Source organism: Telmatherina bonti, assembly GCF_933228915.1.
Source record: "Telmatherina bonti genome assembly, chromosome: 22".
Lineage (NCBI taxonomy): Eukaryota > Metazoa > Chordata > Actinopteri > Atheriniformes > Telmatherinidae > Telmatherina > Telmatherina bonti.
The window spans coordinates 23,877,976-23,891,958 of NC_136631.1; the positions used below are offsets into that span (position 1 = coordinate 23,877,976).

At 39.0% G+C, this 13,983-nt stretch overlaps 1 protein-coding gene across 1 annotated transcript; it reads right to left on the reverse strand.

The window, feature by feature from the left end:
• Positions 1–311: 311 nt before the first annotated feature.
• cdan1 (codanin 1) lies at positions 312–10,794 on the reverse strand (the record flags this gene model as incomplete). Its single annotated transcript, XM_079262147.1, has 28 exons — positions 312–793; positions 898–1,005; positions 1,895–2,106; positions 2,294–2,357; positions 2,450–2,557; positions 2,778–3,001; positions 3,430–3,508; positions 3,665–3,728; positions 3,871–4,020; positions 4,283–4,386; positions 4,479–4,615; positions 5,291–5,345; positions 5,428–5,517; positions 5,614–5,695; positions 5,821–5,987; positions 6,076–6,219; positions 6,344–6,476; positions 6,580–6,785; positions 6,931–7,006; positions 7,121–7,210; positions 7,396–7,505; positions 7,659–7,779; positions 7,870–7,948; positions 8,041–8,157; positions 8,376–8,566; positions 9,250–9,438; positions 9,538–10,250; positions 10,717–10,794. 28 exons carry the CDS (start codon positions 10,792–10,794, stop codon positions 686–688), a joined length of 3,999 nt encoding a protein of 1,332 aa, XP_079118273.1. The 3' UTR covers positions 312–685.
• Positions 10,795–13,983: the final 3,189 nt, after the last annotated feature.

Genomic DNA, 13,983 nt, shown 5'->3' on the forward strand with positions numbered 1-13,983 from the left:
CGTTAAATAATCTCAACTTCATTAAGAAGTTGAGTCTGCTCTGACTTTTCTTATAGATGAATTCAGTCCAGTTTGTTGTCCAGCTGAACTCCAAGATACTTGTATTCCATGAACATGACAATACAAACGTGACAACATGACAACATGACATGACAATACAAAACAACCACAACTGAATATATCTTTATTTATTATAAATCTAATTTAAGCATTTTCATCTCATAAAATCACAGCACATCATAGCATAAAAAATATTGCAATTTAAGAGCAGGAGGGGCATATGGGCACAGTTCAACATGAACAAAACTCAGCCACAAATGCAGACATGCATTCATGAAATCATGTGATCACAAGTTAAGCAGTCAAAACTTCAGAGTGAAAATGCTATACTAATATAGAGTTCGTTTTTTTAAAAAAGGAGCACGTAAATGCAATGTACTGCAGTAACAGTGTAAGCTCTATCATTTTGGCACACCCAAGTTAACTCAGTTTAGTTTCATGTATAGCAATATCTTAATCTTGAGCTTTTTTGTGTGGGTTTCTTCTTATTATCTGCTATGGTTAACAGTTAAAAAAATTAAAACAGTCAACAATAAGTCACCAAGAACTGTCTCCCTCTTGAAGAAACCAGAAACAGATGTGATTGGAAACATGAGTTGGTGGTGAAATACAAGTAGTATTGTTGTCATGTTGCTCCCTCTACTGTCTGATGTGAAACCTGCAGCACGTCAACGCACTTCTGCAGCGGCAGCTTCATTCTCTCTGACTGCAGCTTAAAATCCTCTATCAGCTCCTGAAACGTGACACAAAAAAGCAGATGAAACGAGTCAGAAGATTTGGACATTTCAAAGCACCAATGTAGAAATACATGCAGAGATGATATTAGTAAACTCTCACCGCTGGCAAGGCCAGGTCTGTTAGTTTCTTCCAGTGAGAAATGACTGCTTCCTCACTCAGAACTCCTTTATCAACCAGTTTCCGAACCAGAAACAGGTAGTACATCTTCTAAAAATACAAAAAAAAAAAGCATAAAAGCAGGTGACAAAAGACTGTCCAACAACTTCCAAATAAATATAATCCTAAAAAAGAAAAAGAAAATAATAAACATAAAATATCGCAATATTTTGGCATGGCAAAGAAATATTGGTATACCTCCTGTTTCTACTTTTTTTTTTTTTTTTTTAAAAGTCTGTTATTTTATTCAAGTCATTTATCTGCATTTAGAAGTAAATTGTACATTATTATTACTATACTAAATAATCATTATTCAAATCATGTAAATTAAACCTGGCAATTATGCCATCTAACTATGTTAAGAGCTAAATAAAAATTCTAGTGATCCATCACTTAGGTTAGATTAAATAAATGATTAGTTTAGATCAGATAAATGTTTATAAGTCTCCTTTGCTTCTCTACTACTACGGTAGCTCAGAAGAGACAAAGCAAACATGACTAATTAGCACGCATTACACTATAGTTTGGTAGAGGACTGTGGAGAGTTGCAACAAGTTACAGTCTGAACCAGTGGATGTCCATGTCTTCACATGTGACCTTTTAAAAAAAAAAAGTGTATATACAAAACCCTTTAAGTACTATTTGTTACGATTTGTGCAAATAGATAGGATTGAAGCGTTTTAAGAAATATTTTTTTAAAAACTGTATTAAAAGTAATTAGAAGTTGCTGGAAAACAGGAGAAATAAACAAGCTGCATGCATGATGAAGTACAGGAACTGGTTGCACTATGCTGCTGAGACCTGCTTGGGTTTGAGGATCTTGGAGAAACAAGCATTTAATGAAAAGGAATAAAAAATCATAAGTACAATGCATGCCTCTTGCTTTCCAACAGAGAATAATGTCGCATTATTAATACATCTATGTGAGTACTTTACATACTGCTGTGTTGTTGGCCTTCAGCACAGCGGAGACGGTGAGAGGGGTGAAGAGCTGATGGAGAGGGGTGGAGAAACAGTAGTGTGTTGCCCACAGCTCAACCAGATGCTCCAGCAGATCTGGGACAGGAGACTCTGACCCTGAACCAGGATCCACAACGTCCTCACCATGTCCACTGCAGCCTAACAGAGACATGACTGGCAGCTCTCCAGACACTAGCCAGACACATAACTGATCATCAACTCCTCAAGTCACATTTTATAATACTCATTTCATCAGTAAATCAACCTTTGTATAACAGGGAAAAGATATAAAGCATTTATATGGCATAAAGTATGCATCACAAGGAACCCCCCCCCCCCCCCCCCCATTATGAAAAGCTTAATAAAAACAGCTTTTTACCCAGTTTGCAGGCTAGTAACACAGTAGAGTTTAAAAGCATCTGCTCTGACACCGCTGTCAAGAACTAAACACAGAGAGAAAAGAAACACAGTGTGAACCATGAAAGGCAAAAATCAATAAATCCTGCAAACATGTTCTTTTGTTGGACTTGTGCACCTTTCTGCAGGCCAGTGTGCCTCCTACTCTGTGCAGCAGTGTTTTGAACTGAGAGCTAGTCGGCAGCTCCTCGTCAGCTCTGGGTCCAACAGCGACGCTCAGAAACTCCTACAATGATGATGAAATTCAGCATGTTCAGACAGAAATCAGACATTTGTATTTCAGAAGGCAGCTTGGTTTTTTTGGACGACATTCTTAAAATTTGAACCAGGGAAACACACGATGCAGCAGTAAGCTGTCATAATAAAGAGGAAGCATTAAATGTAACGAAAGGAAATGTTTTCAAATAACCCAGTTCTGCATTGCTTTATTTAATATATCAGCATACCTTGATCTCAATGAGGACGTCTGAGGGCAGAGATGCACTGTGGTCACAGTGCGGAGGGCAGGACATCACCCTCTCTATTCCTTTCCTCCTGGGAGTAGTCGACTGTTCCTGAGTGACCAGTTCAACCAGAGCCGTATCCACCTCAGCAGAGTCTGGAGCTCCCGGGCTGCCGAGACCCTTCATTACACGATCATATCTGCTCTTCCACTCTCGCCTTACAAGCGCTTCACAATAAAACCAAGTAAAACTTTAGACACATGTCCTCAGAAGTCAACAGTACAAACACTAGCAAGGTTCAGTCATTTAAAGAGCCCACAAAGCAACACTGTTTTCACATATTCTAGTGTCTTGGCTAGTTATCCTGAGGAGGACAATCTTGTTTTCTCATTCAGCAGGCTACTTCAAGTTATCTGACATCAAGTTACAACACAAAAGCTGCTTTCCTTGCTTCATTTATCACTATATTTTCAGAATTATTTCAAATTGTATCAAACAATTTGGAAAGCAGAGGAAAAAAAAACATTTTAACCTCACAATGCTTGGAAATCTACACGTGGGACATTTAACAACACTGAAATGGATATCAGAAGCAGTTCAAACTCTTCACAGAAAGGGACATTTCAGATTGAGATGTGCATCTTTATTTATATACCTGTAATGTTTGCAGAGAGCCAGCTGCAGGCCTTTTCTGTTGCAAGCCGTTTAGTAATGTTTTCAGATGTCGTCAGGACCTGAGAAGGATATCAGCACTAAGGGTCATAAACATAAAACAACACAAACTAACCTTGCAAATGTTTACTTCTCTATGCTCAGAACAAATGCTATTTGCTCCATTTACTCTGCTATGTTTTGATGAAACATTAAGGCCTTATTTTAAATGAAATTACCGTGGTGGAGGTCTCTTCAGGGAGCAGTATTCGTATGGCTTCAGGGCTCTTCTCATTGCAAAATCTACAACGCACAGATTACCATACACACTGTCAAGCAGGATCAAAACTACAACTTGTTAGCTGCTGAAAATTTAAGCACGAACATCTCAATGTGTGCATGTTCTTAAAAGGAACGGTGTAATACTTGTAAAAAGTTGTCGTACCTGCTGGCTCTTGCCAAAGCCTCCAAGCTGGTCTCACACAGCTGAGCACAGATGGAGTCGTTGAGTTTTGAAGGATTTGAGTTTGGCGACCTCAGTCCGTCTCTCAGCATCTTCTCACCTCTCTCCACTAACTCACTCACTAAGGTAGCTCTGTTGAAGGTTCCCACACAAATAGCATACATGTAAACATAAGAGTTGGACGAAAATGCAAATTTACACAAGCAGCAACTGTTTCAGTGCCTGCAATGCTGGACTGTTGAATCACCAGCTTCTTAGCTAAGCAACCGACCAGTGTTACAGGATGATTAACCACCATTGTAAAAGTCCTTTTCGATTTTAAAAGATTAAAATTCAATGACTTTAAAATGTAGTTATCAGACTCCGCCACCTCCTCGCTCTCAGTGTTACTAACTTCATATGCTTGACAGCGTTAGATCCAACCCTCTCGGCCACAAACTCCACTGTGCGGCGCAGCGATGGAGGCTGATTGTGAAAGAAGGCTTGCTCCAGATCCACCTGTCACATTTAAGCAATCGGTTATGATCGTCGCGCACAAATAAATCAGTGTTGTTTCAGTTGTGTACGTGCGATGTCTCTTGTTGATCCACCTGTAGTTTTTGCTGTGATCTGTTAGCAGTTGGCGTGTCCTTGAGCTCAGCAGATGTGGGAGTAATCTTGCGGATAATTCCTCCACTCTTGGCTGTGCTGCCAGACACGAAGGCAGCTAGGAGCTTCCGAAACTCACCTGAATGGATAGAAACAAAGCGAAGCATTGATCCACGGCTTGCTACTGTCTGAGGGGACGTTTTATGGTGAACGTATCAAAATCTAATGTGATCTCAGCGAGCAAATATCTGAATTATAACCTCATTATAACAAGAAATATAAACACTATGATAATATTTTTCTTAAAAGCCTTAAGACCTTCCACCTAAATATTGCTGATGATTCTCTGCAGGTGTGTTTGACAATAGTTGGTACTGAAATTGTTATTTCATCTTTTTTAAAATTTTTTGCATATCATCATTATTCGAATTTATAGCTTGTTGTACTGCAATACTGTAGTAGTTTATATTGTTTTGTGGATACTGTGATTTTAGCAGCATAGGCACACTTTTCTTTTCTCTTTTTCCTTCTGTTCAACTTCTTTTTTTCCTCTTTCCCTGCCAGGTTCAGCACTGCCATATCAAGACTGACGATGATTACAATGATATATATACATAATATATATACTATATTCTGAATATAAATATTCAGAATAAGGGCAGCCATATACATGACATGTCTCCCTTGACAGAGCAAGTCTGTCTGGCAAAAATATGGCGCACAGATTGCTGCTCTGTATGCTGAGTCGCTGGACAGGACAGCTTGGGGAAAAAAAAAGGCTAAAGACCAAACATATTCATACATTTCTACTCACCAAGAAATGGACAACATGTATAAAGAAGCTGCTGATCCACCAGAGGAATGCAGTCCTAAAGATTAACAGAAAGGAAAAGTCTCCATGAAAAATCAGCTTTTATGAGGTCACAACTTAAAAAAAACATATTTTCTTACAAGTCCTGCAACATTCAGCTCATCGTCCTCCAGCACCGCCACCGCAGTAAACTCACTGGTGAAGAAAACGTCTTCGGGAATCACGGGAATCTATTTAAGTGAAAAAACAACAACAAAATATTGAACGTTGTTCCCAGGCAAAACAAAAAATGGCCCCTGTGGGTTCATATATGGATAATGTCGCACCTGGAAGAGCCATCCTAACACAGACAGCAGAAGAAGTTTGTTCAGGTAACACATCTCCTCACATCGATTCAGCAGCATTCTCCTGCAAGCAAACAAGGTGTATTTAATGTCTAAAAGTATCGAGAAATAAAATAATCTCATCATTTGAAATGTTAAACAGTGGTTACTTTAGGTGTGAAATCATTTAAACTGTTAGTTTGCCCAAACCTGTAAAGGAGAAGCAGCGTTCCCAGTACCCTCTTGTAGCAGAGCAGCAAAGGGCCGATAAAGTCCAACATGGAGAGGAACTCCACCATCCAGGGCACAGTCAGGATGGTGCGCCTCCTCCTTATGCTTTTACTCAACACAGCACTAACATCTAACACAGGCACACTCTGCGGTACCAAGAAAAAAGATTTTAATGATTGTGTGGCAAAACTAAGAGAAAAAAAGGAACAATAAATAAAGTCATATTTGTCGCACCTTACTGCGCAGGATTACAGAGGTCTCTTGTATTTCTCTGGACGGCCTCTCTGATGTTTGGTACGGCAGAAAGGATATGAATCCCAGGAATTTGGCCAGAAGACGAGCAAGGAGCAGCACCGACGAGAACCTCTGCTTCTCATCCTGACAAACCAGCATAGCAATCAATCTTCTCTGCATTCCTTGTGTTTGTGATTTTGTATATTAGCCAAGATGAAAACTGCAACAAAGAAATGACTGTTTAAAAAGGAGATACGTGGATCTATACCTGCTGCTCCATGTCTCCATCTCCCTCCTCCTCTGCCTCGCCAATGGAGGCAGGAGGGCTCAGTATGGACACCTCATCTAGCTGGAGTAGCTGCTGACACAAGCTGTCCTGGAGGTGCTGGTTCAGCTGGCAGCTGGTACACAGACAACATATGTTAAATGATGAAAAAGCCAACACATACAGTAAAATACTTGCTGACACGATGGAGGATATTTGTTTCAAATCTATTGTCTCACCAGCTAGCTGCTTGTATGAAGTCCCTGAAGAATTCTTGGTGGCCTGGAAATGATGGAGGAGGGCAGGGGCCAACGACTCCATGAGGCTGAATGAGGCGTTCTTCAAGGCGCTTCAGACGGCCGAGGCCGTCAGCTCCCAGCATGCCCAGCAGGTCAGCATCCGGAGTATCTCCAGGCGAGTTGTTCACACGGGGGCCTTTACACATCTATGGAGGGAACTTTCTGTTTAAATCTAGTTGTGTTTTTATCATGCAGTTGGAAAGAAAGCGCTGTGAAACCACATAGGTAAAAGACTATAAGAAATTATTTGTTCAAATCTACAGTTCAAGTATGAGGGTGATGTCAGCTTACCCGAACAAGCTGCTTCAAGAACAGACGGGCGAAATGGGAATGATTTCCTGCAGAGTTGAGCTGACTCATCATTCCTCTAAAAGAAAGGCCAGAAATGAGACAATCTATTAAACAGGAAGTACTTTTCAGTGTTTATTTAAATCTGACTTATGTAGAGAAAATTAAGATGCAAATAATTAATTGGACCTACCTGACTCTACCTCCAAGTGCAGCATCAAAATTCCACCCAGGGTCCGTGTGAAGGTCCTCCCATTCCCGCAGCACTTCATAAAAAATATCTCTACGCGGGCAAAATAAGTGAATTTAACTTAATTTGAATAACAAATCCTCAACGGATCAAAGTCATGACCAACAAATATACTCAATCATACATCATGATGTTATAATGCTTATATATAAATGGATCACTATTGAAGGTGTGTTGGGGAAAGAGTGCTGCTTTAAAAATAAAACAATGTGCTGTACCTTTGTTTTTTAAAGGTGTGGAAGGCCTTGTCGCTGCTGAAGTTGGATCGGTTGTCAGTGGCGGGCTGGAATGGGACTGAGTGGATGAACGTGGACACTGAGGGAGAAAGCTGGTGTGGATAAAATAAACATTTTTAATTAGTCTACACATTTGAAAACAACAAATTTCAGATGTTATTTATAGTTTTAAACACAACACGGACAGATGTCTGAATGCATTCAATAAAATAAGTCATTTAAACTGATTAGTACATATATGTTACCTTTGCTGTGCTTCTATCCTGCGCCTGTGTGAGGCGATCCCTGAGATCTGGAGAGAAAGAAGCCACCCGTTCGTTCTCTGCCAGGAGACGCAGGGTGCACTTGTCCAAATGAGCAAGCAACCTGACATGTCAAGAAGATGCGGTCAAGAATCAGTGCTGAGATTGTAATGATGTCGGCTTTGATTGAGAAAAACTGGAAACCATTACTTACTGACAGTGATTCTCCAGAACTTTCACTGCAAAGTAGACACAGTTGTGCACTTGCTTCAGGTAACATCTTTCTAAAACATCTATAGGTAAAACAGGACTGTCTCAGTTTCAAATAATATTGCAATTTCTGATATTTTTTTATGACTCTCACAATTCAAAGATAATTCCACACCTAAATTACTGGAACACAAACTTTCCTGCTCTTCATCATCATGAGAAAGAGGAGACCAAGACGTCAGCAGTTGCATCACAAAGAAGAGCTCCAGGAAAACATTTGGCACAAGATTTTCTGAGAAACATAAAAACATTGATTTGGGACATTTAAAAAGATGTTCTTTGCAGGCTTTTTGTTTGTAGGCATCAACTTGAAAATGCTTGAATTAACTAGATGAATGATACTCATTTCAATCAGACTAGCTGGCTGCAAGTGAGTTTAAAAGAAAAAAAAAAAACTATCCACTTGATCTTTAATACTTAGCACAAGGTTACCACCTTGTGGTCATTTACCAGAAATGCAGGTACAATAAAGCTTTGCCAACAGATCCAGTTCTGAGGAGAATGTGACTTTGGATGGTTCGGGACAAACTGTCTGCAAGTCCGGTGTTACTTTAGATCCAGTCCGAAACCCTGACTTGGTTGGGGTGCATGGGTCCAGAGGGGACAGCAGAGGAGAGGTTATCTGCTGAGCACGCTTTGTCCTACAAACATAAAATTTCAGATCACACAGCAGGTAAAATACTCAAGTATGGAGCAAGCGATTTTATAACTAAGCCCAAACCCATGGAGACTGATACATGTGAAAGGGGCTGTGGAAAAGTGCTAATGTCAAGCAAAACTTATAAAAGCGTAACTTTAACATTCTCATTTGGGCTGCGACAACATGCTTTTGTCCCAATTCGATTCGATTCCGATTATTTGGGTGCCGATTTGATTTAAATTGCGATTCTCACTATTCTTTGATATTGCCAATTTTTGTAGATTAAAAACAAAACAAAATGTATTAAACTTTTTTTTTTTTTCCTTGTCATTTTTCATGATTTCAATTGGGAAAAACAACACAGTAGCCAGATTGTCATTCTGCTGCTATAATGCCCAAGAGGACAAGTTAAAAGATCAATAAAAACAATGAAAATGACCAAAAAAAAAAAATTGTAATTTAAAAAAAACAAAAAAATTTAACAAAAAAATCAATTTTTAAATTGTGAAGCAAAAAAATCCCGATTTTTTATTTTTCGATTAGATTTTCCCAACCCAAATTCCCATCAAACCAGAATTCCAAGCAGTCATGCTGGCCATGTGACACTGGCTGCATTAAAAGTAAACAATTACTATTTTATGCTTTGTGCAACAATATAAAAAATATATGCATTTCTGCACTTACTTCTCTCTTTTGAGTAATTCCCTTTCTTCCTGCAGGCTCACGACCATCAGCCCCTCAGGTGCTTCTACTCCCATTGGAGGACTTGAGGGTTTCATGAATGGAGTTGATGTGAAGCAATTCTTTGGTTTAGAGTGCGGCCGCTCTGCACTGACTGGTGTTGGGTTTATTCTTCTTGATGGCTTGGATGTCCTAGAGGATTAAATAAATAAAAACAGTCATTCAGGTAGGTTGATAAGCAGTAAATAAAAATCTATGTGATGTTTTCTAATCTGAGTTGTTCTGACTCACGCGGGGGAAAGCGGTGATGACCCAACAGGAGGGAAGTCTTCCAAGTTGTTTAAGTTGAGCTGATTTACAGATGGGGGTGAAATCTGCTCAAAATTTCTGCCATAGCCTCCTCCTTTTAATGACCTCCTCCCTCCCGTGTCCCAGCGCCCAATTTCATCATTGTGATGTCCTCCACGCCCTCCTCCATGTCTCCCTTGTCCCCCTACTGCTGAAGTGCCTCCGCTCTTCTTGCGACCCTTATGTGACTGGAAGATGGGGCTATGCTGTGTGTCAGGAGGAGAAACCATGTAGTCACCGAGAATGATCCGCTGGCCATGACGGCGGTCAGAGCCTGACTGCCTGGAGGCAGGGCTCCATGCTGTGGATAAGGAGGGGCTGCTGAAGGCACTGATGCCACTCAAAGAGTGGGAGCCAGACTGTCCCGCAGTATTCCACTCACTCTCAGGTGATGCTGATGTAGCTGGAGAAAACAGTTGTATCCGACTGGCACTCCGAGAAGCAACTCCCTCACCAGCAGACCTGCAAGTCCTCTTGTCAGAGAAGCCTTGAGTCTGTGCAGCAGGTCTGGGACGGCTGGGGGTCTTAGCTGGTGTGGTAGGACCATGGGTGAGTGCTTGGCTGCTCTGCTCTCTCAGGAAATTCAAAAGGAAAGGAACAAATTCATGTTTGTGGACCATCACCTCGTCTCCACTGAAGGACTGCTTGTTGCCCTCCTGCTAAAGAGAGACATCAGTTAGAAAAATATTGTGATAGATAAATAAGTTATAAAGTGTAAGTGTTTCAATGTATCTTTGTTGTTTTTATCCACGATGCACGCATTGTTATTAATGACACCTTTAAGATTAGAGTAAAATATAAGCATCTGACCTAGCTAAACAATGACAGCGCTAACAATGGCTCACAGCATGACAACTTTTACAAAGCATGAATAACAACATCAATGAGAAATCTACGTTATAGTCTATATGAATAGATCAGATAAGTCTTCGGGGGAGTTTGCAACACAACACCTCGTCCAGAGTTTAAGCAACCTGGTACTAACTTGACTTGCTAGCTCGGCAGCTAAAAGTTTTGTTTACAATCAGTTACGAGTGATGTCATCTCATAAAAAGACGGCAAACGAAGGCACGTTTAAAGCAGATATCGCTTTCATATCAGTGTCAAGCTCTGCAAACCTACCTCAACATTTTTCAACCAGTCCACGACCGTATTAATATGTACTTTCCGTGATAGGAGAGCTTCCAAAAGAGCCGCCATCCTGACTGGTCGCTTCGCGCGGCTGAGGAACTGGAAGAGAAGGGCGGAGTCAACTTTTGCGCAGGCGTACTGTGAGTTTCCTGACCACGTGTACCAGCAGAGGTTTGATGACACTTGGAGGCGTGCAGTGGTTTTTGTTGAGTCTCTAACAAGCTTAAGAGCAATATTCACGTGTACCCCTGTGAAAATATAACTACAATTTAAAAAGAGCGAACAAAAATGTCATTTTATTATTTTTTTATATCGAGGTCCAAGTTGAGAATAATACATATGAGAATATATAGGACTGTATGTATATGTATGTATATATATGTGTGTGTGTGTGTGTGTGTGTGTGTGTGTACAGTCACTCAAATAACTGGAGACTTAAAAAAGGAACAATAACTAAAAAATTTTGCAAAAATATAAATTAGTAATATATGACACTTTTTTTTTCATTTTATTGAGTTGAAGAAAAAATAAATAAATAAATTGGTCCTGGACAAATTAGAGCACTTTTCTGCTGAACAGTGGAACAAAATACCTGTCAACAGGTGCAGAAGTCTGACTGAGAGGAACAGAAAACACCTGACTGTAGCAGAAACGCGGAAAGGATTGTTCAACAAAATATTAGTTTATGAGTGATGTAATATGTAATAAATGATCTTATATGTTTGCTTTTTAAAAACATATTTTTACTGAACCAAAATTATAAGATAACGCAATGATTTACATAAAATTTTTATTTATTATTACTATTGTCAATTTTAGCGTATTTTATAGGCAGCCGTTTTTTTCCTTATATATATATATATATATATATATATATATATATATATATATATATATATATATATATATATATATATATATATATATATATATATATAAGAAGCAACATGTTTAGATATACTTGTGACTGAAACAAGTTTGCAACAAGTGGTTGCACCGTATCTACTTCTCCCCACAACCTGTGAGCAACATCTGTAGTTTTCACAGCAGTGTAGAAAACAATCGAAATTTTCACAATGCTGTCCTGTTATGCTCTACATATAAAGAAAGCTCCTTTCTTATGAGGCGTTGAGTCTTTCTGAAAGCTCTTGTCAGGAAAAGATGTTCTATTCAGCTTTATTTGCATAACGCCACTTCACAACAATGTTGTCTCAGGGCACTTGACAGACACATCAGTTTAAACCAATTCATAAATAGTCTAGCTAGAAAGCATGACTCCATAGAATCATGACTTTGATCCAATTCCTCATCCTGAGCATCCATGGGGGATTGGATGTGTTAAGCATGTTAGTGTCTCATCTAGTTTGAAACATCTATAGAGAGAGAACATTTGATTTGTTGATACTGATTTTTATTGAATAAAGCTAAAGTTAGGATAGTATGGATCTATTTAATATACACTCACTGGCTACTTTGTTAGGTACACTTTGCTAGTACCAGCTTGTCCCTCTTTTGCTTTCAGAACTGTCTCAGTTTTTGTTTTTTGCATAGATTAACAAGGTTTTGGAAAAATTCCTATTGAACTGATAGCATTACACCGTTGCTGTAGATTTGTCAGCTGGACATCCATGATGACAATCTTCTGTTCCCTTACATCCAAAACAAGAGGTAATTGAAATATAGGGAACTCATTGTCATGTTCAAGAAACAAGCTTAAGACGATTTGAGCATTAAAATGACGGACATGTCGAGCAACAATACCCCGGTAACTTTGGCAATAAAACAATGTTTAGCAGCTTGTACAATTAATACAAAGCAGAATGTATCCATGCTTTTTTGCTGTTTACGCCTAATTCTGACCCTATTATCTGAATGTGGGGCTGAAACGGAGACTCATCTAACCAGGCGACATTTTTCCAATCTTGTGGGGGTGAAACTGAGATTCAACATTTTTCAAATCTTCTACTGTGCCATTTTCGTGAGTCTGTGTGCTCACCACATGTGGTCTTCTGCTGCTGTAACCCATCTGCTTCAAGGTTTGATATGTTGTACATTCAGAGATGGTAGTGTAGTCTGAATACCTTGGTTAAAATCAGTGTGTATTTGATTTACTGCTGCCTTTCTACCATTCTACTGCTCCCATTCTCTTCGGACCATAGAGATGGTTGTGCATAATACTGTAATTAAAGTAGATCAGCAGATTCTGAAATACTCAGAACAGGCCTGTCTGGCATCAACAACAATGCCACATTTGAATTCACTTCAATCCCCTTTCTTCCTCAGTCTGGTTTGAACTCCAGCAAGTCATTTGAGTTGCTGCCATGTGATTGGCTGATTAGCTTTGTGCATTAACAAGCAATTGAACAGGTGAACCTAATAAAGTGAGCAGTCTCTGCATAGGACCTGGGATTATAAACACGAAACTGTAGCACAATTTCATCTGCATGCGGAATGAGTATTTTATTCATAACCAGTTTATAAAAATAAAATACAAAATAATTTTAAAACGTAAAGAAAAGAAAAACACTGTACAAGGCATTGATATGATACAAATGATAGAATAAACATAAATAATTACAGGTATATACAATGCAAAACTCCAACTTGTTACATTCTTCCCTTGAGACTGTACAGTTAACATTTCAAAACCATGAAATACATTACAACACAAAAAATATCAACCATTAAAAAATCCTGACAATCGAAGTCAAAATGATGGATGGCCAAATGTCACATTAAATAATCTCTCTCAAGTATTCATAAGTTATTAACAACTTATTCAATATTATGACATGAGAACGTGTACAGGTGGACACCAAAGCTTTGATCAGTTTCCATCTTACATTAAAAAAAAAGAAGAACAAAAAGAAAAAAAACACAGCTTTGTTTGTTCTGTTGGTTTGTGGCGATCTGCAACCACGACTACCAAAAAGCTACTAGAAATATGACACCTCTCTATCTGCGAGCCACTTTAAAAAGCAGCAAAAAAAAAATCTAACCTGCAAGGTAACACTAATACTACAACTACACACCATTCATGTGCGATAATAGGAAAGAAACAGGAAGAAGTCTGATTATCTTGTAAAACCAGCAGCACTTTTTAGTGTCCGTTTCTCTCTTTCACTGAAGCTAGTTAGCATATAAGTTATGGTTTTACAATACTGTCTTTATTTAAATATTACTTTGAGTATCTTACAGGTATATATTAAAAGTCTGCACAACAGTGTTCTGTATGGCTGAGTCGCCAGAGAGAGAGTT